At 43.4% G+C, this 22066-nt stretch overlaps 1 protein-coding gene across 2 annotated transcripts in view; it reads right to left on the bottom strand.

Moving 5' to 3' along the window:
• Positions 1-21546, bottom strand: part of CXCL12 (C-X-C motif chemokine ligand 12) — a 277761-nt gene extending 256215 nt beyond the window's left edge. Inside the window, exons 1-4 of one of the 2 annotated variants that reach the window (XR_010068046.1) lie at positions 21391-21546; positions 13988-14105; positions 7405-7491; positions 2542-3234 (exon numbers count right to left, since the gene is read on the bottom strand). Coding sequence is in view for 1 of the 2 variants with exons in the window: in XM_063304619.1 (XP_063160689.1) it covers positions 3219-3234; positions 7405-7491; positions 13988-14105; positions 21391-21454 (285 nt within the window). In the remaining variant the exon portion in view is untranslated. Of the gene's footprint in view, positions 1-1756; positions 3235-7404; positions 7492-13987; positions 14106-21390 lie in introns of those variants that run through there. The other variant, XM_063304619.1, reaches the window with a different exon arrangement.
• Positions 21547-22066: the final 520 nt, after the last annotated feature.

Below are 22066 nucleotides of genomic sequence, written 5' to 3'. Positions count from 1 at the left end.
GGCATGCCAATTAGGTCATCCAAAGAATGACAGCATTAATTGCTACTTGCCCAGAAAATGATCCACACTATCAAACTCTGGTCCGATCTTCCTTCAAGGTGTGAGTTGCATTCTTCCTTAGGGAACTGGTTGCTGGTGTGCATTCAAGGAGGGGATGAGACAGGCCAAAAGGTGTCATCTCATCTCGCTCGCCTCTCCAGCTCTCATGCCTTCTTTTCTCTATCTTAAGCAACAGCAGGGCAGGCATCCAAACCAATCTCTTACCTAGGGCTTTTGAAATTGCTGCATGAACACAGGCCAAGGGGGTAACACCAGGGACCACTGTAAGCATCACATGCTAGCCATGAGTTGCCTAGCACTGCAGAACCAGCATGAGGATTTCTGTAATCCAGTAATGTGCCAATTTTTTACCTTGCCTACCTAAGTGTCTGCTGAAACCTCTTATCTCTTGCAGTTTTTGTGCCTTTTTTAAAATAGGTTACTGAGAAACAAAAATATTGATCTTTGACTATCAATACCCTTGGCTAAGCATGAGTATAGATGCCTCCCTTAACTGCTCCAGTACATCCATTTGGAGCATCTGGAATTTGAACCCTATACCTGTGTGTTCTGAGATGTTTTTTGAATGCTAAATCCATTTCCTCCTTAGTAAAAGCTTATATTAAGAATAGGAAGTATTAATTAGCACTCCTAATAGGTAGCAGAGTCTCCAAATGTACTAGCTGCCCAGCAAATTCCTATTATTAGCATAGAATCCTACGTAATCCAAAGTAAGGTTAGATTACTTTGAGTTGAATAGTGTTTAACTTTGCCAAGTGTGTTTAGGACTGTAGCAGAATGTGCAGAATAATCTCATCATCTCCTTTAGGGCCAGAAGCATGTAATTGTGTGCGGAATGGATATGACTAGAAGGTTGCAAGTGTGTATGTGCATGCACATGTTCCTGCAGTGTTAAATATAATGGAACCCCCACCAGTCCACAATGGTACACCTCCCAAAAATCCCATCATCTAAGTCATTGGTGGACAATCTGGAGCTGCCTTGATTGGGGTTCTGATTTTTACTATTATTAGTATAGCTACTGAAAACCCATTGCATAGTTTATTCTGAGGTGGGGAACACACAAAACTGTAGTGTAAACCCCCAAACAAGGCACATCATAGCTGAAAATCATAAAAAGATTCCCTGCAAAGTAAGTGACGTAAGTATATGGTTCCACCTACTTCAGAGGCCCAGGGTCCTGAAAGTAAACATTTCAGCCCCTACCATAAGAAATTGCTCACCATGATCTAAAGCACACTAGCAAAACATCTTACTGTTCTTCAACAGTAACAAACTGTTATGTCTCTGCTTTGGTACATTGAATCTGTAGATGGAAAATACTTGGGAAAATGTGCTTGAATATGCTGATTAAGACAGATTACCTAGTGCTAATTGGAATTCATCTTTGGCATTTCACTTTGAACAAGAAAAGTAACTATTTTTGCACATTAGGGCTAATACAGCAATACAAAGATTGTTCATGGGGCAGTTTAAACAAGTGGTTTATCCCATGGTGAACTGGATTCAAATACTGAACATGGAAGTTGCTGAGTCTCGGCTAAATGCAGATGCTCCATACAAGTTCTTCAGGTGACAGCATTTTCAGCTACACATATGACAAATATGTATATCCAAATGCTGGTATCTGGTTGTTTTCTCATGAACATCCACCAAGACATCTTCCCAGCTATTCAGTCAGAAGAAAGAACGTGGGCCCCATAGGAGAATCAATCACCCTTCTACATTTTGCTTCTATAAATGTTACTGTCCTTCTTCGTGAGTTCAAATTCAAATTCTAATTAATTCATTCTCATTAATGTTAGGCTCCATCTGGTACAAACCATGGAGTCAAAAAAATAACAAAATGTCTTGACATCACAACAGAAACCCCAGCTCCTTGTCCTTATGCCCCAATGACAGATGTGCAAGTACATAAATCATGAGGTTTACATTGTGACATTGTATTGTGCATTTCTTCCTTTGCTCCCTGACATAAATACTGCATGTAAATTGGGGTTCAACATATATTTCTTTTGTTCACTTCAAGCAGGGGCTGGGCATTTTTTTCCCTCTCTCTCTTGGCTGGTTTCCCTTGAGGCTATTCTGTTCAAGAATGGTGGTCAAGGGCAGGAGGGACCAAGTAAAAAAGGAGGCAATTAATTTAAGAACAGGAGGTTCTTAAATTAGACTCAAAGCTGCATTTAAAGGCCATCAGAGTCCTGATTTCCTACTCCCGGAGAGTATAATTCTTGTATGCTGGACAGCAGTATGTTATTGCTATTTGGGTGATTAAAAGAGGGAGAAAGGATTAAAATTACCTCTTTGTCCACTGTGGTACAGATTTGTGTTGGGAGGCACTATATTTCTTTTTAAGTAAAAGGAAAGTGGCTATGCAGACATCTTGCTCTACGTTTAATGTAATGAAGGCTGACTTGCAAAAACTACTTTTTACCACAACTAAAAAAATGCTCTGCTATTTTGACCAGGAACAAAGTCCACAGTTCAACTGTAAAAACATTTATAGTCCACAGTGTCTGTTGAAAGGTTTAGAACTTGCCACAATTGAAATCTGTAAGTTTGCAGTTAATAAATTTTGGTTATTAATGGCCTGGATCAGGTTCCCTGAGAAGAAATCAAAATATTCTATACGTACTCAATCTCTGATTATGAATGAGAATATTAGGAATGCTGACTCTGTCTCACTCTAGTAATGATACGTTTTCAGTCTTCACTCACAAGGGGGGTAGTGTTATCCGAACACCTTCCCTGCTACATAAAGATCAGTTATAATTCTTGCATATGCAAAAAACAGCCATTGACATAAGACAGACTTGGCCACTACGCTTCATCCTTTCAATAACTCTCCCCAAAGTATTCCCCCCTCCCTCCCTAGTTCCTCCCCATGCAAATGCATCAAGGTGTCAGCGCCCAGATTCTGCACAGCAGAAGGGGATTAATACTCTGCTTCACACCACTTGCTGCTACTGGAATTAGTGATTACAAAAAATCAAGCAGTATCAGTTCCTGCTACATTGAACCATGTTGGCAAAGACAAGGCATTCTGTGCAAATAAGAAACTCAGGAAGTGAATTAGACATTGTGCTGCATATAAAATCGTTCCCTAATAGTGGGATATCTCTGGCTTCTACTGAAAAGCGTCCTGCAGTGCTCCTCTCTTACATCTTGACCCTCCTGTTGGTAAAGAACAGAGTCTATTAAGCAATGTGTCCACTGGAAGATGTTGGGTCTATCAAAAAGAAAATGCCAATTCCAGACACACATGGCCTATGAGAAGGTACCGGAAACAAATTTGCCATTCCCACTTATAAAATATGAAGCCATTGTTGGCTAACATTGACTCCAACTGTGTTCATAATAGAAATCAGAATTTACATTTACCTTACCAGGTACAATTTACCCCACTACTAAAGAAGGACACAGTGGCTGTGTTCACACAAGACCCTTAAACAAGTCAAGTAAAAATGTAGCAGACACATACACACAGCATGCTAAGTTTGATTAATGTTAACCTAGATTAGATATGGGCCTTTGAACAAACCCAGCCCATTTGGTTAATATATGGATTAGTTTGGTTAGTTTATTTTTCAGTGCACTGTGTGACCTCAGAAATCAGATTAATTCAGTAAACCAGGTTAAGTGTTGCATGAACATAGCTAGTTAGCAGCTCTGTTTCAAGACTATATGCTTCAAGTAACTTTTCCACCCGGCATTCATAGTTATGTTGGGAACTTATACAGAAAGGGCCTCTGTGTGCCTTTTATTTATTTATTTTAAATTGTTTTCTGCTGCCTTTCAAAATTAGAGGGCTTCCTCATGGAGCCTTCCAGATATAGGTATGAAGATTCCCTCAATGCAAATACTGCCAGTGCATGTCAGGAATCCAACTTGAGGCATGATATCTAAGTCAGAGGTCCTTCATGCCTTCCTGTTTGGTCAAGGGGTGGCACTCAGCTGACCTTGGCTGATGTAAAACACGGAGTTCAACTTCTTGTATGTTCCAGGCTGTAGACTAGACTAGACTAGACTAGACTAAGAACTCGAAGATGCCTCCTGAAAGGAATGGAAGTAGGATGGAAAACTCTTTCTATCTTATTGCCAAGAAAACCATCTAACAGTCAAATGTTGAGGGTGATGAAGTTCTAGGGAGGAAGAGATCCCTGAAGCGAACAGAAATAGAAGGAACTGCAGAGATGGAGGAACAGATCAGTTTCTGAGCAAGGCACGCTCTCTGCCTGCACGCCTGCCTAGCTGCTTGGAAGAAGCCACCCTACTGGCATTCCTCTCCGGGGATCCTAGTCCCATCCAGTTAACACCACGGGGTTGTGCCACTTGCCTGGCCCCCCACTTCAAGGGCTAGAGAAAGGTCTGCAAAGCTAACGCAGCACCACCTCAGGAGGACTTAGGCAGTGCCTCGAATTGGATCCTTTTCTATTGCTGGTGCTGCTTTCTTACTTAGCAAGGATGGTGTGTGCAATACCTACAGGAAAGAATAGCAGGAGAAGAATCGTGGAAAGCTAATTTAATAGCATTTCCATAGTTGGAAAAAGCAGCCAAAGACCCCTAACATAATACGCCAAAAAGGCCCAACTCTGCCTCTCTCTCAGTGCATGGCATGGCCAACAAGTGTGTCTGCAACTTACTTGGATTCTTGACACACAACTGGCAGAGAAGAAGACAAATCACACTGAGCAGCAAAGTCTATTTTATATTAACTAGTAAAACACACACTAACCTAGGTGTAATCTCATTAACCTCTGTGTGGCTGGCTCTGCCATGGACTTCTTTCACCAGCTTTGTATATTGCTATAAACTTTTTTTTTTTTTTTTAAGTTCATTTCCGGGTGTAGTTCTCATATTTTGAATTCAGGGATATACAATCATGGGGGCAAAACAGATATAAAAGTCATATTGGACAGTTGGAGGGTGCTTGAGCGAGTGCAACCTCAGAGACTGCCAATTTGATTACAGGAATGATGTGGAAGGCAGAGGGAAAGAAAGAGAGAAAGAAACATTTAAATTTGCAACTGCAGTCCTAATTATTACCTGTGATTCTAATTCAGTCCTAAAAAGTTCAGAAGCCATTCCTTATGTTGGAGCCTGCCAATGATTCAGACAACTGCCCCTCCCCTTCTGCCACCACCTGTCTTTTATCAGCTGTCATTAAATGTGGCTGTTTAAGGGGACTCTTAAGAGCATGGAAGTGCTCTGGCTGTTTTAAAGCCCACCAGAGTTCTGCTGGGACCTTGTCGGGGTTAGCAGCTTCACAAAGAGGCTCTGGGACTGACCACAAAGTCTTCTCGGAAAGATGGCAGACCTAATGCTTTCAGGATCCGCATAGGCTTATTGGCAGAGCCATCTGAACAACACCAGTAGCCACAGCTACGAGGCCAACTGGGAGGCAAATGTAGGAAAAGGTTGACATTTCCTTGTTGATATTAGCAGTGGGACAACAATGGTCACAACTGTGTTGCAGAGGAGGTGGAATCATATTCCCCTCTCAGCCATCCTATGGGGCACACGGTGTTGAAATTGAGTATGTTCGTGTGCCCCACCTGCATTGTTTGGGATAACAGTGATACTGCCATGGGGTAACTTTATTTGGGATGGTCTGAGGTTCCCTCCTCTGAGCAGGGGTTTGGATTAGAAGACCTCCAAAGGTTCACTTCCAGCCCTAGGATTCTGTGTGATAGAATCCAAATTAAAAAGGAAAACAGAAACTCTTCAGCCCTGATGGAGTTCTTTAACAAGCCTTCTCCATTATGCAGCTAATTAATAACACAACTTAACTAGTTTGGTTTAACATGACTATGGTATCTTCATCCGGTTTTGATTCGCTGAATCATTACTCTTGGTAACCTTCACCCATAGCAGTTGCATGGAAAAGAAGTAAGAAAAAAGGCAGAAGAGGTTAGTGAGCAATGAGCTTGTATCTTAGCAAGAACCTTCAAGACATCAAAGTAAGTCTTGGCCTTCCCACAACTGCATCCTTGGACAGCACACTAAGAAAGCTTCCCCAGGCAGCCTGAGAAGATGAAGCAACTGATAACAGCCCATCTAAAAAAGCATTATTTTTTATTTAAAAAGCATTTATTATTAAATTTCCATATACAATTGGGCTTTTATAGTATTAAACTAGCCACTTTTATTGTATGAATGTATATAATATATGCAATACACTCTTAGAACAAGTGAAAAACAGATATGCTATATTAATATAGTTTTAGATATTCATATTACATGTGGCCATTTATGGGCAAGGTACCCTTTAAGCAACCAATAGATACATGGCTGCAGTGCAGATACATAACATTTGACAGATAGCAGGTATCTTATTTGGGATTGGCTTGATATGTGGTCTTAAGCAGACAGGAAAAATGGATCCCAGGGGTGTATGAAGGAAAATTCAAAGGACTTAGTTCAGCAAGGACAGCTGCTGGGCAAAGTCTTTTGAAGTGGAGTGTCTACAAAGGCTCTTGTATTTAGTATTTCCAATAACAACATTCATACATAAGATTGCTGCCAAGAGACTAGCCTTACTGTGTCCAACATGTTTGGGGCCAACTTTTTCCTTGTACTACTCAAAATAAAAAAGTCTGGAAGAAAATCTGTTTAAGCAGAGATCATCCGAACAAACCCAAGATCAAACTAATGAAGAACTTCCAGATTTGGCTCTGGGGCAGCTTAGGAAGAATGTGCAAAAGGTCCAAGAAATCTGGTGCATGAAATTCATAACTCCTCCACCCACCCCATACCCACATTCTTCCATACAGACTCAAGGATTCTGTTTCTAAGCTTTCTTTTCCTGTAAAATATATACATAAGGATATAAAAGAAGTATGATGGTCTCATACGTGTAATTTAATGGAAATTCATGGTATTAACACAAAAATGAGAATTGGCCCTGTTATTACTACTATCCCAAAAGTTTCCACCAGATCTGCTTCATCTGATAAAGAACCTTAATTTTACTTTACTTCCTAATTTATTTGAAGGTCACCTTCTAGTTACTCCCTAAAACCTTGGCATGTATTTCAGCTTCAAACTAATGCTTTTCCACTATACAATTGACCTTCAATGTTTGAAGACTGCAGGTTGAACTATCCATGAATAGAAGTTGGGGTGAAATTCTGTAATTTATGTTCCTTGTGAGAACTACTATGGGGTAACTGATACGCATGTTTTCAATGGCCCATTTATCTCTTTAAGCCCAAATACTGAAAATCTCTCTTGGTGACAGATATGAAGCAGCCCCCAAAAACTCAGTTAAGAGCAAGGCCTCTTTGGCCATCAACTTTTTACCAAGGGTGCTTTTGTTATAAGTCCTTTGGTTTTGCAGCTTACTTGTGAAGATATCTCTCCAGATACTCCTGAATCCACTTTAACTTGGGATCAATGCAGATCTGTTTACTGCTACTTTTCAGTCTTGCGCTGCCGAAAAAAGAGAAAAGAAAATAAAGAATAGAAAATAAACTCATGTACGTAAGCCAAAGCTGAATTTGCTAGCTCAACTTTTGGGACAAGGGACAATAAAGACATCTGCTCCTAATAACATTACACAATGAAAGGCAGTTTTTTATTATTATGGTGGAATTAAAACCATTAAAAGCATTCACTATGGCCATAGCACAAATTGACACAAAGCAGTCCGCTTGAGTGATAGCTAGACCACCTTCAAACCAAGGTCACTGTGGCCTAAAGTTAAACAGGGCCAAAGCTTTTGAACTACCTTCAGAAGGCATGCTGTAAGTTACACAGTTTTTATTTTCATTTGGCCAATTTGGCAATTTTTGAACCTCTCCCAACTTCTCTATGAAAGAAAACCCTTATACAGAGTGGAAGAATGATAGGACAGCTTTGTGACTGAGACTTCTACCTACTAAGCAGAAAACGAGGAGGAGGGATCTCAAATCATCATGCTTTTTGGAGGTGCACTGAAAGAATACACTCAACACTATTTTGTGTTCTCTGGCAGCAACAATATTCAGCATCTCTGCAATGGGAGAACAGTCTGAGTACCAGTACTGAGAGAGCAATGGTATTCTTATTGCTGCCTATCTGAAATCCATGATTTGCACCAAGCAGTCTTTAATATATAAGCATGTCTAGATGTGTAAACCTCAACTGTGAACACACAGCAAAAGAGCTTTCCTGATATCTGCAGGATTGATCCCATCCCCAGAAGAAGCTATTTTTCCTGAAAATTTCACCCAGAATTTGCTGGTTTCCTCATTACATGAAATACCCCAAAATTCTGAAAACAAACTGGATCCATAGTAAAGGGGAAACCAAAGCTCCAGATTCAGCGTCTCACCAATAAACTGATAAAGGAGGTTCTAAACTGGTTTTTATTTTAGGTCAGTCCCACACTGTACAGTGAGTGTTTCATTGGAATTGGGGGGAAATGTTTCACTGGCAATTGCCCAATAAATTTATTTTTTTTCCAGTTAAGGCAGACCCAGATCTAGCACTGTGGGAATGCATGAAAGCTGCCTTTTAACAGGACACGTAACTAGTCCATCTTTCTTAATATTTTCTACTCAGCAACCAAGTTCTCAGACAGAAGTCTATTTATAAACAATATAAGTAGAATAGAAATCTATTTCTAGAAATCATCAGTTGAAAAAATGAAATTATACAAAACTATTACATTTCATTCTTTTTCAAGAAAGCATAGTTTTGCATCATTTCAATCACATTTAATAGTACAGCAGAAAGAAGTTAATTATAAAGCTTCTCTGTAAAATGATCCGTTATAGTACCTATGACTTATTTCAAATTTTTCAATGCACAACTATACTTATAAATAAATTGTGGCTCTGTTTAGCATAAGGGAAGCATGTAAGGTTTTGCTCCCTTTTCCTGTGTGGTTTTAATTTTTATCTTGTTTATATTAGAGGGCTGTTTTAGGGGGAAAGAATAAGTGCAAGAGATGTATTCTTCTGGATTTTGAAGAAGCAGGATAGAAACAGGATAAAAAAGAATACTAACACTTTTGAACTTTGGTATTAGAGAAAATCCCGAGAATACTATGGGCAGCCAAGAAAACAAACAAATGGGTCTTTGAACCAATCAACCCAGAGTTCTCATTTGAGGCACAAATGACCAGGCTCAAATTATCCTACTTCAGACACGTTGGGTAAAGACTGAGCTCTGTGGAGAAGGCTCCAATGCTGGGAAAGATGGAAGGAAAGAGAAGAAGACCAACATCAAAGTGGATAGACACAATTACATAGCAATGGGTACACTGTTGGAAGACTTGAAGACCAGGTTGGGCACAGATCCTCCAGGTTGGGGAAAATCTATGTGGCCAATAAAAGTTGACATTGACTTGATGGCCCCTAATCAATCAATCAATTAATCAATCAATCGGCTCTTCAGCTTCTTCAGCTGAGTTGTTGCTAAGTCCAGGAGCTAACCTCCAGTGTTTTGGTGATATACCAGCTTTGGATGGCAAACAGGTTCACTATCTGGGGGTCACAATGGTGGCAAGGAGGCCTTGTAGGAGCCTTGGCAGTTTAATCAGTTACCCCAGGGAGAAAAAGCTGATTTCAGTGATATATGTGCTGGCAATCCCAAGGCTGAATTACTGCCACTGGGGCCTAAGCCATGTCAGGGCTTTTACACCAAAAGGAGCACATTGATTTGGGCTCGGAAAGCAAATGGCATCTAATGTGGCTGTTCCAAACCAGGGAAGACATGCTGTCATACTTTGGGCTTGTACAATTTCAGGACTGTCTTCAAATGACTTTTTGTTCCTCTCTTACATGTATTCACCATGTTCATTCTGATAGGTACTAAATAGCATAAGTGACAAGATGACCCTTTTGACCCTGTAACAGAATGACAGCAATAGTCCTCCAGTGGCATCTCCAGTCATTACAAACTGGAAGGACCGGATCTACTGCAGCATGTTGTTCCAAGGGCTCAGACCTACCAGGTGGTCCAGAAGAACATCACGTTGAATGGTATCAAACTATAAAGCAACAGCTGTGGTATCGCAAATTCCTCCATCCATTTCCTTGCATCAATCATTTATCAGTTCCAGTTCCATATCCCAGTTAAAAGCCATTTTTATACCACCAACTTCATAAAGACTCCTGGTAGTTTACAAACAATACAGGTGGTCCTCACTTACCAAGTGCAATACGGACTAGCAACTGTGTTGCTAAGAGGTACAGTCATCAAGCATGGTAACCGTGCCGACTTATGACGTCAGTTCTGGCAACAGTCATTAAGTGAATCACTGCAGGTTGTTAAGCTTCCCCATTGACTTTGCTCTTCAGAAGCCAGCTGTAAAGGTCACAAATGACGACCATGTGACCACAGGATGCAGTGACTGTTGTAAATGTGTGCCAGTTGCCAAGAACCTGAACCACGATCACATGACCGTGGGGTCCCTGTGATGGCCGCAACTTCAAGGACCAGTCCTAAGTCTCATTTTTCAGCACTATCATAAGTTTAAACAGTTGCTAAATGAGCAGTCAGTAAGTGAGGACTACCTGCATATAGTACAGAAAACCGCAAAAACAATCCTGCCCCAAAAGCAACTTCTTCTCTCCTCAACAACTGAAAGCTATTTGCCAAAGCTCAGCCTTGAATGCCCTCTGAAAAACTAAAGGGGGGCACCATCTGGATCTCTGGACAGAAAGTGTTCCATAAAGCAGGGCCATAGCCAGAACAATAATGTCATCTGATCTCATTTGAGGGAAAAACACTTTCAACATGCCCTTATCAGCCTAATGAACTGGATGGGTGAGTTATACCTCCAGATACCAAGCCAGGAACTTTATAGATTAAAACCAGCACTTTTTTTGCACTGGTGAACTGGATACTCTGCCTCTTTTAATCCATGGGTAAAAAGGAACTTTAAAATAATTTTAGTTCAGAGGCTGTTTGCTTGCATTGCAATAAGATCAGCATTTGCAACCCCTCAATGCAAGTATCTGTGTCCTTCGGTCTCTTCTACCATTTGCACTGTATCAATCAACAGTCCATGTCCTATGCCAACTTCTGTGACTGTTGCGGTTCCTCTAAACACATTTATCTTTGTGAAATGATGCTGTTTTCTTGCAAAACAACACTTTTAGGCTCCTATCTTTTTCATACGAGCATCATTTTTTTAAAATCCTGCAAACTGAAAACCTTCTGAAAATCCTTAAGTGAAACTTAGAAGATCTAATTCTTTTAGAAAGTTCATTCAAACATGTTTAAAAATTTTGACCAATTCTGCCAATAAATCTGCCAAACATAATTTACAATTTCCTTCTTAAAAGAAGAACAAAACCAGAACATAGCATCTTGGAAGAATTAATCTACTCAGAAAGAATTGCTACTCCTGACAATGTGATCCAATGTTGTCAAACCAACAAACAAGATGTAAGTAATGCTTTATTTCCAGTTAGAGTCCATGGGAGGTACAGATTTGGATTTCAGAATCACAATTAGACACTAAATTGAATCAAGGGACTAATTTGAGGTAGAAAAAACTGTTTTCTGAGTCTGTAATTCATGGCCTAACCCATCCCTAATTTATAGCTTACTGTTGAGGCATAAAACTCTTCACAGAACAAATGCAATTACTTATGGATTTGTTTGTTTTTATTGCTACATCGCTTTTTTTCCCAGAAGACCCAGGATGGTTTACAAAAGGACAATTAAAAATAAAAAAACAAAATCAAAATATAAACCCCAAAATACAATAAAATAGAAAATAGCAGCAAATACAACTGATTTAAGAACTCAGAACATGAATGCTAATATAAAACAAGTCTTAAAAGTCTTCCTGGAGGTCACTAAAGACAACAAGATTCACCCACCACAGAAAAAAGGTGGTGGTGGTGGTGGTGGTGGTGGTGGTGGTGGTGGTGGTAAGAAACTGGAATACCAGTCAGAATACAGCTGCCAAATTTCAGTGGAAACCAGCAGTTCCAAGTGAAGGGGATTTCACTGTATAGATGTTTAAAGAAGGGAAAATGGAACAATGCAAAACATCATTGAGTCTCAGGCACTATCCTTTGTAATCTTCCATGGAGGTGGGAGCTAAGTGTTGATCCAGTTTAGGAAGACAGCAGGACAAATGGCCATCTTGCTGTATGGGGCAACAATCCAGATTCAAAAGGAGAAGGGCACTCTGAGCATCAGGGCATTCACACGATGCCTGACAGCAGCTCCTTAAAGAAGATGCATCATTTTAGTTTCTAAAAACAGAAACCAGGACACACACACCCAACACTGTGACTTTAATATTTCCAGAAAGTTTTAGATCTCTAATATCATCTCCAATCCCCCCCACTTTGTGCTCAACTGCACCCTTACTTGACTGGCAGTGATGACAAAGTCTCAGGCTCAGGAAGGACGTTTTCTCATCTGGTTCTTGTTATTTTAACTACTGTAGAGATCTTTGGAGAGAGCCAGTTTGGTGTAGAGGTTAAGGCAACAGGCTAGAAGCTGGGAGACCGTGCATTCTAGTCCCACCTTAAGCATGAAAGCTGGCTGGGTGACTTTGGGCCAGTCACTTTCTCTCAGCCCTGGGAAGCAGGCAATGGCAAACCATTTAAAAACCTTGCCAAGAAAACTGCAGGGACTTGTCCAGGTGGTCTCCAAGAATCAGACACAATTGAATGGATTTTAAAAAATGGATTAAAAAAAAAGATCTTTGGAGGGAATGGAGTATTTTGTGTGCAAAATATGCACTGTATCTGTTCTCTAGCACCCTTCCTTCTCCCTCTGGGATAAGGAAGCAAAATGATTGACTCAAAGGGATTCTATGTGGACAAACATAGTTGGGGTTCAAGTAGTTTTTCATGCGTTTCTAAATAATAATTATCAACACAGCAATAGTATGATCAATTTCATGAAATAAGATTCTTAAGGCTGCATTCCAACATGCCTTAATCAAGTATATTAAGTCCTTGTTCTTTTTTTTTAATGTTTTATGTATATACCTTGAAGTATAAACGAAGCATTCCACTGATATTATCAAGAATTAACATGTGAACTAGTTAGATCAGAGAAGCATCTTTTATTCTATTTTTATATTAGAAAAAAAGCAAAAAAATAAAAATAAAAAGACCAAAAAAGGAAATATAACACGTTAACCACAACCCCCCCCCCTTGTTGTTCATGAGGGAAAAAAATCAACATTTTAACATAACTTTATGTAAAATAAAATACATAATTATCACTGGTACAGTGACAGCAAATGAGCAACTGCTAGCCATTACCAAGACCGTAATTTTCCCATGCAATTAATTTAATCAACCTGATGAATTGAACCTAAATTTCCAGACTGCATAAACCATTTACACTAAAGAGCCACAAGAGGGCAGAAAAACTTCTCATGTGCCCTTCTGATATTTTTTCTGTTTACATCAAAAGATCTCATTTTCGTTACATGAAAAATAGGAGGATTCGATTTTTTTTTTTAAAGTGGCATGCCAAACTTACTCCAAATCTCTCACTGTCTATGCTTCCTCCATTTCAAATGCAAAGACAATTTTTCTGGTCCTAAAACCATTCTCTTTTCCAGCTAGGAAATTAATTAGAATCCCATTTTGCTGAAAACACTGAAACTGCAGTTTTGCAACACAAAATAAAAATCATAGCAATAGCAATATTTTTTAAAATTTAAACACAGCCCCTACTGAAAATAAGCAGAATGCAGTCAACGTCACAATAGTTGGGGGAGGAGGGGAACTTGTAAATCAGATCAAGAATGAAAATTGGCCTATTTTCCCACTCACATACTAGTTTATACCTTGTATTATGGGCTAATTAAGTACACCAATTGAAATGCTACTGTTGAATCTAATCCTAAAAATGTATGTTGGGAAACCTTGTGCTCTGAATGATGGAGCCCCTCAACTTGCTTCAGCTTTCCATTGGCATCCAAGGCATTAAGAAAACGTTGTGCAGACCAACTTACATGACCTGGAGGGAACAGCCAGGGACAGTCAGGATCTTGAGGTGCTTGATGTGAGACTTGGAGACTTGGCTCTCAAAGTATCTGCAAGGGCAGCGGTAAGTCAGGCTGATGGGTTTCCCTGCAGGGCAGCACAAAAGAGAAACCTTCAGATGCCCAGCCTGGTATTACCCCACAGGACAAATATTCCAGGCTTTAATTCTTGTTTGTGGTTTTTAGAAGACAAAAGTGGGGTGAGAAACTGGAACATGCATTAGCAGATTTTTTAAAAAGACCCAGCTAATTGTCCCAAGTGACTGGCGGCAATTACGCAAGATAAAGGCTAGAACTGAAAGGCACTTGGCCTCCACAGTGTTATTCCTGCTAAATAATTTGACCCGAGGCCAAATGAAAAGGCAGACAAGAGAAGAAAGAAATCTCACAGCTACACAAAGCCCAATGCAACCCCTTCCCCATATGCATAGCCATTCGGGGCAGGGGGAAAGGGGCTAGCATGGCACCTGAGACTAAAGTGGGGCTCCAAGTTGGACTGTTAAGTTTGCAACCCCAAACAAACCAATCTTATCACAATTATGGGCTGCAAACTCCACTGCAGGTCAATTAGTTTTAGGCATAGCTGTAAACCGTTTGAAGTTTCCACCCGTTTTTTCCCCTTGCATGTAGTGCTGGCAGAGGCAGCCTAAGGATCGCAAATCTTGCTTCAGGAATCATAATCAAAGATGATGACGGATAGCATTGCAAGACGGTTTCTTTGAACAAGTTATCATTAGAAGCTGCTTCTTCACTCCTACAAGCCTTGGAAGCGGTTTCCTCCCTGCTGCCTCGTGGCAGACCGAGGAGATAGCAGGTCCCTTTATCACGTCAGAAAACCTAGCTCATTTTAAGGTCAAATGAATGAAGGAAGGAATGAATGAATTCTTTATAACAGCCCAAAGCTACCAGCAGCACAAAATAGCCCAGAAGAACAGAATGTCTTGGCAATAACATAATAAAACAGTAACATAAAAGCAATAGAATATATGTTGCAACCAGAAAGCAAGAGAGATTACTGAGTTTGCTAGGGTCCCCTCGTTATCTATGGCTGCACGCAACATGCCGCCAAGCAAGCAAAGTTGCTACAGTGTAGGAAGCAGCAGGCTGCCTCTCCGCAAGTGAGAGACATAGATGCCTGCTGGGGAAGCGTGCGACACAATGTCATTGCACCAATAACACAAATTAGATTGTTCAGAGCATCTGCGCAAAGATATCATGAAACATGTTGTTTCATTATGGGTTGTACTGGACACCTATGAAGGAATTCACTAGGGTGCCCTGGAACCTTTATGCAAAGGGGCATAGTAAGTTTATTGTATAGATACCTATAAAATGCCCAGTACATTTCTCATGAAGGACGTTTTCTGGCCTGAATTGTTTTCCCAAAAGGTGGGGGTGGGGGGAGAATAACACCAGACTAAAGACAAAAACAAATACAGGGCTTGGTTTCCAGAACATCCTGCTAACTCTCCTCTAAACCTGATCCATGAACAAGTGGTATGATGTTTAAAAGGCCAGTGCAATGATGGACAATGTTAACAGAAGTGCTGGCCCCAAATCATGGGAGATAACAATCCCATTGCACTTTGGGTAAATTGCACTTGGAGTATTGTGTTGGGCTCTAGGCACCACTCTTTAAAAAAGGAGATAGAACGCATGGAACAGGTTTGAAGAAACCCACTCTGGGTGACAAAGGGTCTGGGTGTGTTTAATTTGCAAAAAGCAAGCACCGATCTACCACAATTATCTAAAAGGCTGTCAAAGGCCGCCTCAGGCATGAAGCCGGCAGGGTGACCTTGGGCCGGTCACTCTCTCAGCCCAACTCGCCTCACAGGGTTGCTGTTGTGGGGAAAAGAGGAGGAGGAAGGAGTATTTGGTATGTTCCCTGCCTTGAGTTATTTATAAAAATAATAAAGGCAGGATAGAAAATAAATAAATAAAAATAGATTAAAAATAGATTAAAAAATACACAAGAGGGAAGGATCTGTTCTATGCTAAAACCAATGGCAGGACAAGGACCAATACATTGAAATTCAAAGAGAAGACACTCAGGCTGAGGAATTTAGGAGGAATTATTAGGTCTCCCCAATCAAAAACAATGTTGAGCAACATTCCTACAGAAATGTTGAGCATCAGTCTGTTGGATTTGCCCCGATGTCCAAGATTGCCAAGGTCATTTTGAATTGATTTTCCTCTCTAAGATATTAGACAATCCCCTCTAGCTTTCAATCACCTGCAAATTTGATAAGCATCCTTCCTGTTCTATCCAATATAAAGATGTTAAACAGAACTTGGCAAAGGATCAGACCGACCCGATACTTTCTTCCAAGTTCCATACTCCTTGGTATGATTGTTCAACCAGATGCAACTTCACCATGTCACAGGACTATCTAGCCTACATTTATTTATCCTGGACACAAGGATATCACGAAAAACCTGTCAAACACTTTACTGAGATCAAGGCATGCCAAATCCCTTGTTCCCTGGGTCTACCAAACTCTTGAGTGTAAGAAGAGATAAGGTTAGTCTGGCGCAACCTGCTTTGTGATAAACCTATGCTGACTCCTAACATTGGTGTTCTGTTCTAAGGTTTGGCAGACAGACTGTTCTGTTCCAACAGCTTGTCCAACTTAATTGGTCTGTAGCTCCAATTTTCAAAGATTGCAGCCAGTGGCTTCAAGGTCACCCCAACCAGCTCCTTCAACCTCCAGGGAGCCAGTGTGGTAAAGGTGCTCGACTACCAGCAGAGAGACCCAGGCTCTTGTCTATCCTCAGCCACGGATGCTCACGATGACTTTTGGCTAGTCATTGTTAGCCCAACTTACCTTACAGGGAAAGGTGCTGTGGGGGGAAATGGGAGGAGGGAGCACTATATTTGCTGCCTTGAGCTTCTCTACAAAAGGTGAGCTACAAATAAACAAACGTGTTTAGTTTGGAGAGTTGAATTTGCTTAAGGTAGCAAGATGGATTCTTACAATGCCTCAATCAGTCTTGAGCTGCATTTTCCCCTTTTTCAATCACGCCATGAAGGGTTCCCTCTTCCAAGAAAAAATAGATGCAAATAAAGTGTTAAGCAGTTCTGCCTTTTCTCCATTTTATTTTCCCACCTCTTCGACACCAAAGACCAACAACCCCTTTGACTCTTCTTATTTCAAACTTTGCCCCAAACCCTTCCTATAGCCAGAAAACCTCTCCTCATTCTGCACCTCAGCCTTTCTGACTCCATCCTTGTCAAGTGCTACGATTATTAGTTATTAGTCCTTGCCTCTATTTCCTGTGCTCCTCCTAGTTACAATTAATTTGTTTAAATAATTAATTAATTTGTTTAATTTGTTTAAATATGTTAATTGTGCAAGGAATAAAGGTAAAAATTTTAAAGACAATAACTGAACATATCAAATGTAACATTTTTACATTAAAAATTCAGTATCATAAAGACACTAGTTGGCTAATGCAAGGGTGTGTGGGTGGGTGGGTGTTAGCAATGGTCTGAATTTAAAGATCCATGGCTCAACTCATGGGATATATATGGAGGGGTAATTTTAATTGATACCCTTTACTCTGTTGCCCACAGGCACTCATACCTCTCAAAACTCTGCTCCAGGGTTTAGAAGAGCAACACCAAAAAATGTGGTACAGAGGAAAGAACAAACCAAGTAGCCTCTTTTTCTCTCCCTTCCCCTCCCTATCCCAAATGAAGGAGCTGCGCTGGATTCAACGCGATGATCTGAAAACTGAATCGTTTTCAAAGCCAGAGAAGCATTTATTGTCCATCTAGGTGGAAAAAATGTATTCTCCCAGTTTGCTCTCTAATGCAACTGAACGACATGCAAACCATTTTCAAAGCATGGAAGAATCTAGCCTTTGGATACGGTGAAAACATTAAATGGATTACCATTAGAAAATAATGATAATCTAGAATGCCAATATTTATGCAAATCTTACTTAAATCTCCCCCTAAAAGCACTCTCCTCTTTACAGCCCCAAGGGCTTAAGAACTCACATTATGCTAAGCCTTTTCACACTTTTCCACAAGCATGATGCCAGTTTTGTTCAAAGACAAGCACCTGGCTGAGCTGTAGATGAAGTTTCTCAGTCATCCAGGTGGAATTGTCTGTCGGTTGAGTCATGGCAACTGGATTTTTTTTCCTTTGGCAAAATATGCAGAGAGAGAATGGCTTGCACATTATCTGAAAATAAGGATGTAAGCATATGCAGCTAATCATAATTATAGCCTCCACAGGATTGGAAATGCTGTACTATCAGGATTCCTAATTTTGCAGATTACAAACCTAATCAGGCCTTCAACACAGGAAGGTCTAAAGGGAAAGGGGGAAGGGAAGAGGGGAGGGAAAGAGAGCGTGTATAAATGGTGCATCTGTTTGTGACCTATTAAAGCTGATCTGTCTATTTGCAGGATCACACCCAGTTGTGGTATATGCTGTTCTACTACATGTTCAGAAACACCTTGTTCTGAATCTAATCTGAAGCCCTGCACAGCCCTGGTACTTAGGTTTCTCCCTCCATGGCTATTAGTAGCCGGAGGTGAGGAATGATTTGGAGGACAGGATGAAGATAAAGTATTAGATTCCGCTCCAGTGTAGCGGCTTCGGTGCAAGCTGCACTTCTACAGTTGCTTTCAGCAAAAGAAAAATGGACCTTAAAATCTATTCACCAATACGTTTTTTCCCCCACATGTAACGTAACACTGAAAGTTGAATCATTCTTTTTAAGATTAAAAGCTTTATGATGTAAACCACCATCTGCAGACTGAAGTGGGTTATACTACCCCTGCGGTTGTTATGCCTCTGTTGTTCAGTCTTACGCTTTCTACCCCAACTTTGTTAGAGGGTAAGAGACAAGCGACCTCTTGCACAAGTGAGTCTCTCTGAATACAAAGCAAGGAAACTCCAAAGGTGCATGTCCAGAAGAGCATCTTCACTGCTCCATCTGTGCAGTCAAAAAGAGGACATCTGCTTTCCACAATGGAAACCCACAAAGAAGCTTTCTTATCAATCCAGAACTGATATTAGACCTCAAATTTGATTAGTCCTACTAAAAATATTTTCTCTTAAGCATCTAAAAGCCTCCCTTAACTTTTTGTAGGTCTAAGTTGGATCTCAAGCTGTGGCCTGTTGGTGGCATTTCCTGAGGGCCGTAAGGAAAGTTTCTGGTGAATAATATGGAACAAGGAACCACTTAGGAAAGAGTATACAGCTTTGAAATAACTTAATCTTGATTTTAACCCAGACTGCAGCCTAGAACAAGAAATGCAAACAATTATTGCACAACCTGCAGGCAGATGTGTGAGCTGAACTGAAATCCCTTTTGAGACCACATTGACTGAAATAGGTTGCAGTGTCTCAGAAGTGAATATGCTGGATATGGTTAGAAATAAGAAATCAGTACAGAAAGAGCTGGAAAGTTGTACAGTCTTTGATTGCTAACACTGGAAAACACTTATTTGTACACAAGTATCCTCTAGAGTAGGGTTTCTCAGACTTGGCTACTTTAAGATGTGTGGACTTCAACTCCAAGAATTCCCTAGCCAGCATGGGGAATTAAAGTTGCCACGGTTGAGAAACCCTGCTGGCTGGGGAATTCTGGGAGTTGAAGTCCACACATCTTAAAAGTTGCCAAGGTTGAGAAACACTGCTCTGGAATAAGAGAAAAAATGATAGGTGCGCTATATTTGGTGAGCAGAAGACAACTGTACAATAAAAGCTGGACAGAAGGCTGGATCCTCACCGAAGACTGAACTAGTTCAAGGCTTTGAAGAAATATCCTGGGGTGTCTTTTGCAACTGGATTCCCTGCCCCCCTTCCTAGAAGAGATCCAGAAGAAAATTCTCTGGAGGAGGGGCCCAGAGGAAGCTTCCACACACAAGGTGATGCCTTTCCATTTCTGAAAGGGGAGCGCCCAACCATTTAGCCCCCAGCAGGGACGGGCTGCGCCCCCTAGCAGAAGCCAGCGGAGGTCATGCTATCTCTTCCTAGGGAAATCCACATTTTGGGGCCCTTTCTTGTGCTGCCTGGCCGATGCCAGCCAGTATGCCCACAGGCAGGCTTCCTGCCCACCAGACTTTTAAACTTGAAAAAAAAATTAAATAGAAAGCAGTCTTGCTGGAAAGCAAATTCCTCTTGATTCCTGGGAATGCCTCTAGGGCTCCAGTGGATCCTGCCACTTTCTTAAAAAAAAATAAGAGGATCGTGGCCCGAGTGCAGCTTTGTTGGAAGGACACAGGTAAACTCAGGTGGCCAGGAGCCTCGAGAGAGAGGGAGACAGTGCAATTGGCAGGTAACAGGCTGGTCAACCGACCGGTTCTCTCCACCAGGTCCCCACCTGGAGAAAGGGGACGCCTGGCCAGTCCCCTTCTGAGAGCCCCGCGGTGTGTTCTTCCAGCTCCACCCACCCCCAAAGGCTCCAGAAGGGCCGCTCTCCTACACTGCGGAGTCCCGAACCCCAGTGCCTCCCGCTTCCCGATCGCTTATTTCGGACGGAGGCCCTGATTTCAAGGAAGAAAGAGCACGACCTCCAGCCGCTTTCCAAGAGAACCAGCGTCCCCTCAGCTGGGACGTTCGTCGGGATCTCTCCTGCTTCTGCCCTAAACGACCCCCGCTGGCACTCTGGGACGGCGGGGTACAGCGGGTTCAACCGAGGCCGAACGTCTGGCTCCGAATTCGGGCCAGCCCTGCCGAAGGGAGAGGAGGGCGGCCGCTTTCTTCGGCCTCAGGGTCCCCTTGGCGCGCGCAGGGCGAGGCGAGGCTCTCTGGCCCCTCCAGCCGAGTCTCCGCGCGGGCGGCAGCGCAGCCGGGGAACCCCCACGCGCGCGCTTCCCTCGCTCCCTTCCCACTCACGCGGTCGCCGCAGCAGAAATGCACCCGACCGCCTCTTGCCTCACTCTGCGCGGCTCCCCCCTCCGCCGCCACGGAGTCTCCGCGTCGAGCAGCGCCGCGGTCACGCCTCCGCAGCTCCCCTGCGCCGCTCTGGAGGGGAAGGACGCGGAGCCTCCAGCGCGGCGCGTCCCAGCGGGAGACCCCCGTCCTTTCTCGGCACGCCTCGCGCGGGCGCCCGGGACTCCCAGACGTCGCCGTCGCCGAGCACCTGCGAAGAGGAGGCAGCCCGGCCCGGGGCCCCCCGCCCGCCGAGGAGTTACGCCAGCTCTTCCCGGCCCCCCGCGCCGTCGCGGCAGCCTCGGTCCGGGTCTCGCCGCGCCGTCCTCGCTGGACCCGGGCGCCCGCGGCGGGGCTTGGGCGCGCTGTGCCCAAGGGGGCTCCCCCGCAGAGCGTGGCGGGGCAGTCGCGCGCGCCCGCCAGGAGCCCTCGCCTCCCGGAGCGCCGCGGGAAGAGGACGGCCGGCTCGCGGGCACTCACCGTCGGGGCTCTGGAAGGCGCCAAGCAGGAGGAGGAGCAGCAGAGGGAGCCCGTGGCTGTCCATGGCCGAGCAGGACCCGCTTGCTTGGGCTGCGTCGACTGGCGAGGCGATCCGCTCTGGCTGGCCCTCCTTCCCTCCCTCCCACCTATATTGGCTGCGGGGCCAGGCGGGAGGGGAGGGGGCTTCGGGGGGGCGGGGAGAGGAGGAAGGGGGGCTCGCTCTGACTGATTGCCTGTGGCGTGTTATTATATCCGTCCTTCCTCCGAAGGGGGCTGGAAGGTAGCCAAGGCCCTCTCTCCCTGGCGGCGGCGGTGGGGGGGGGGCGGGCGGCGAGCCGACAGCCCGGGCGGGATCGGGCCGGATCGGGTCGCGCCTGGCCGGGACTGACGCTCCCACGCAGCCGTCCCGTCCCGCCTTGACTTCGGAGGGGCCTCTGCTGGGGCTGTCGGGCGGGTTCCCCCGGGCCTCCCCTTGGGGGTCCCATCCCGGCCGCTCGCCTTGAACTGCGGCTGGCTTCTTCGCCCCGGCCCCTCTGCTGGCGCTCCGCGCGGCGCCCAGGAGCCGGAGCGGGGTAGGCGGGGAGCCGGGAGGGGGTCGTGCGGAGCCGGTGGGGAGCAGCGCTGCAGCCACCACCTACCCCGCTGCCCCCCCGCCAGTGCGGGAGGGGGGCAAGCC

Source organism: Candoia aspera, chromosome 5, assembly GCF_035149785.1.
Source record: "Candoia aspera isolate rCanAsp1 chromosome 5, rCanAsp1.hap2, whole genome shotgun sequence".
Classification (NCBI taxonomy): domain Eukaryota; kingdom Metazoa; phylum Chordata; class Lepidosauria; order Squamata; family Boidae; genus Candoia; species Candoia aspera.
Note: the sequence above shows the minus strand (reverse complement) of the source record. Positions and strands in the feature narration are given on the sequence as shown.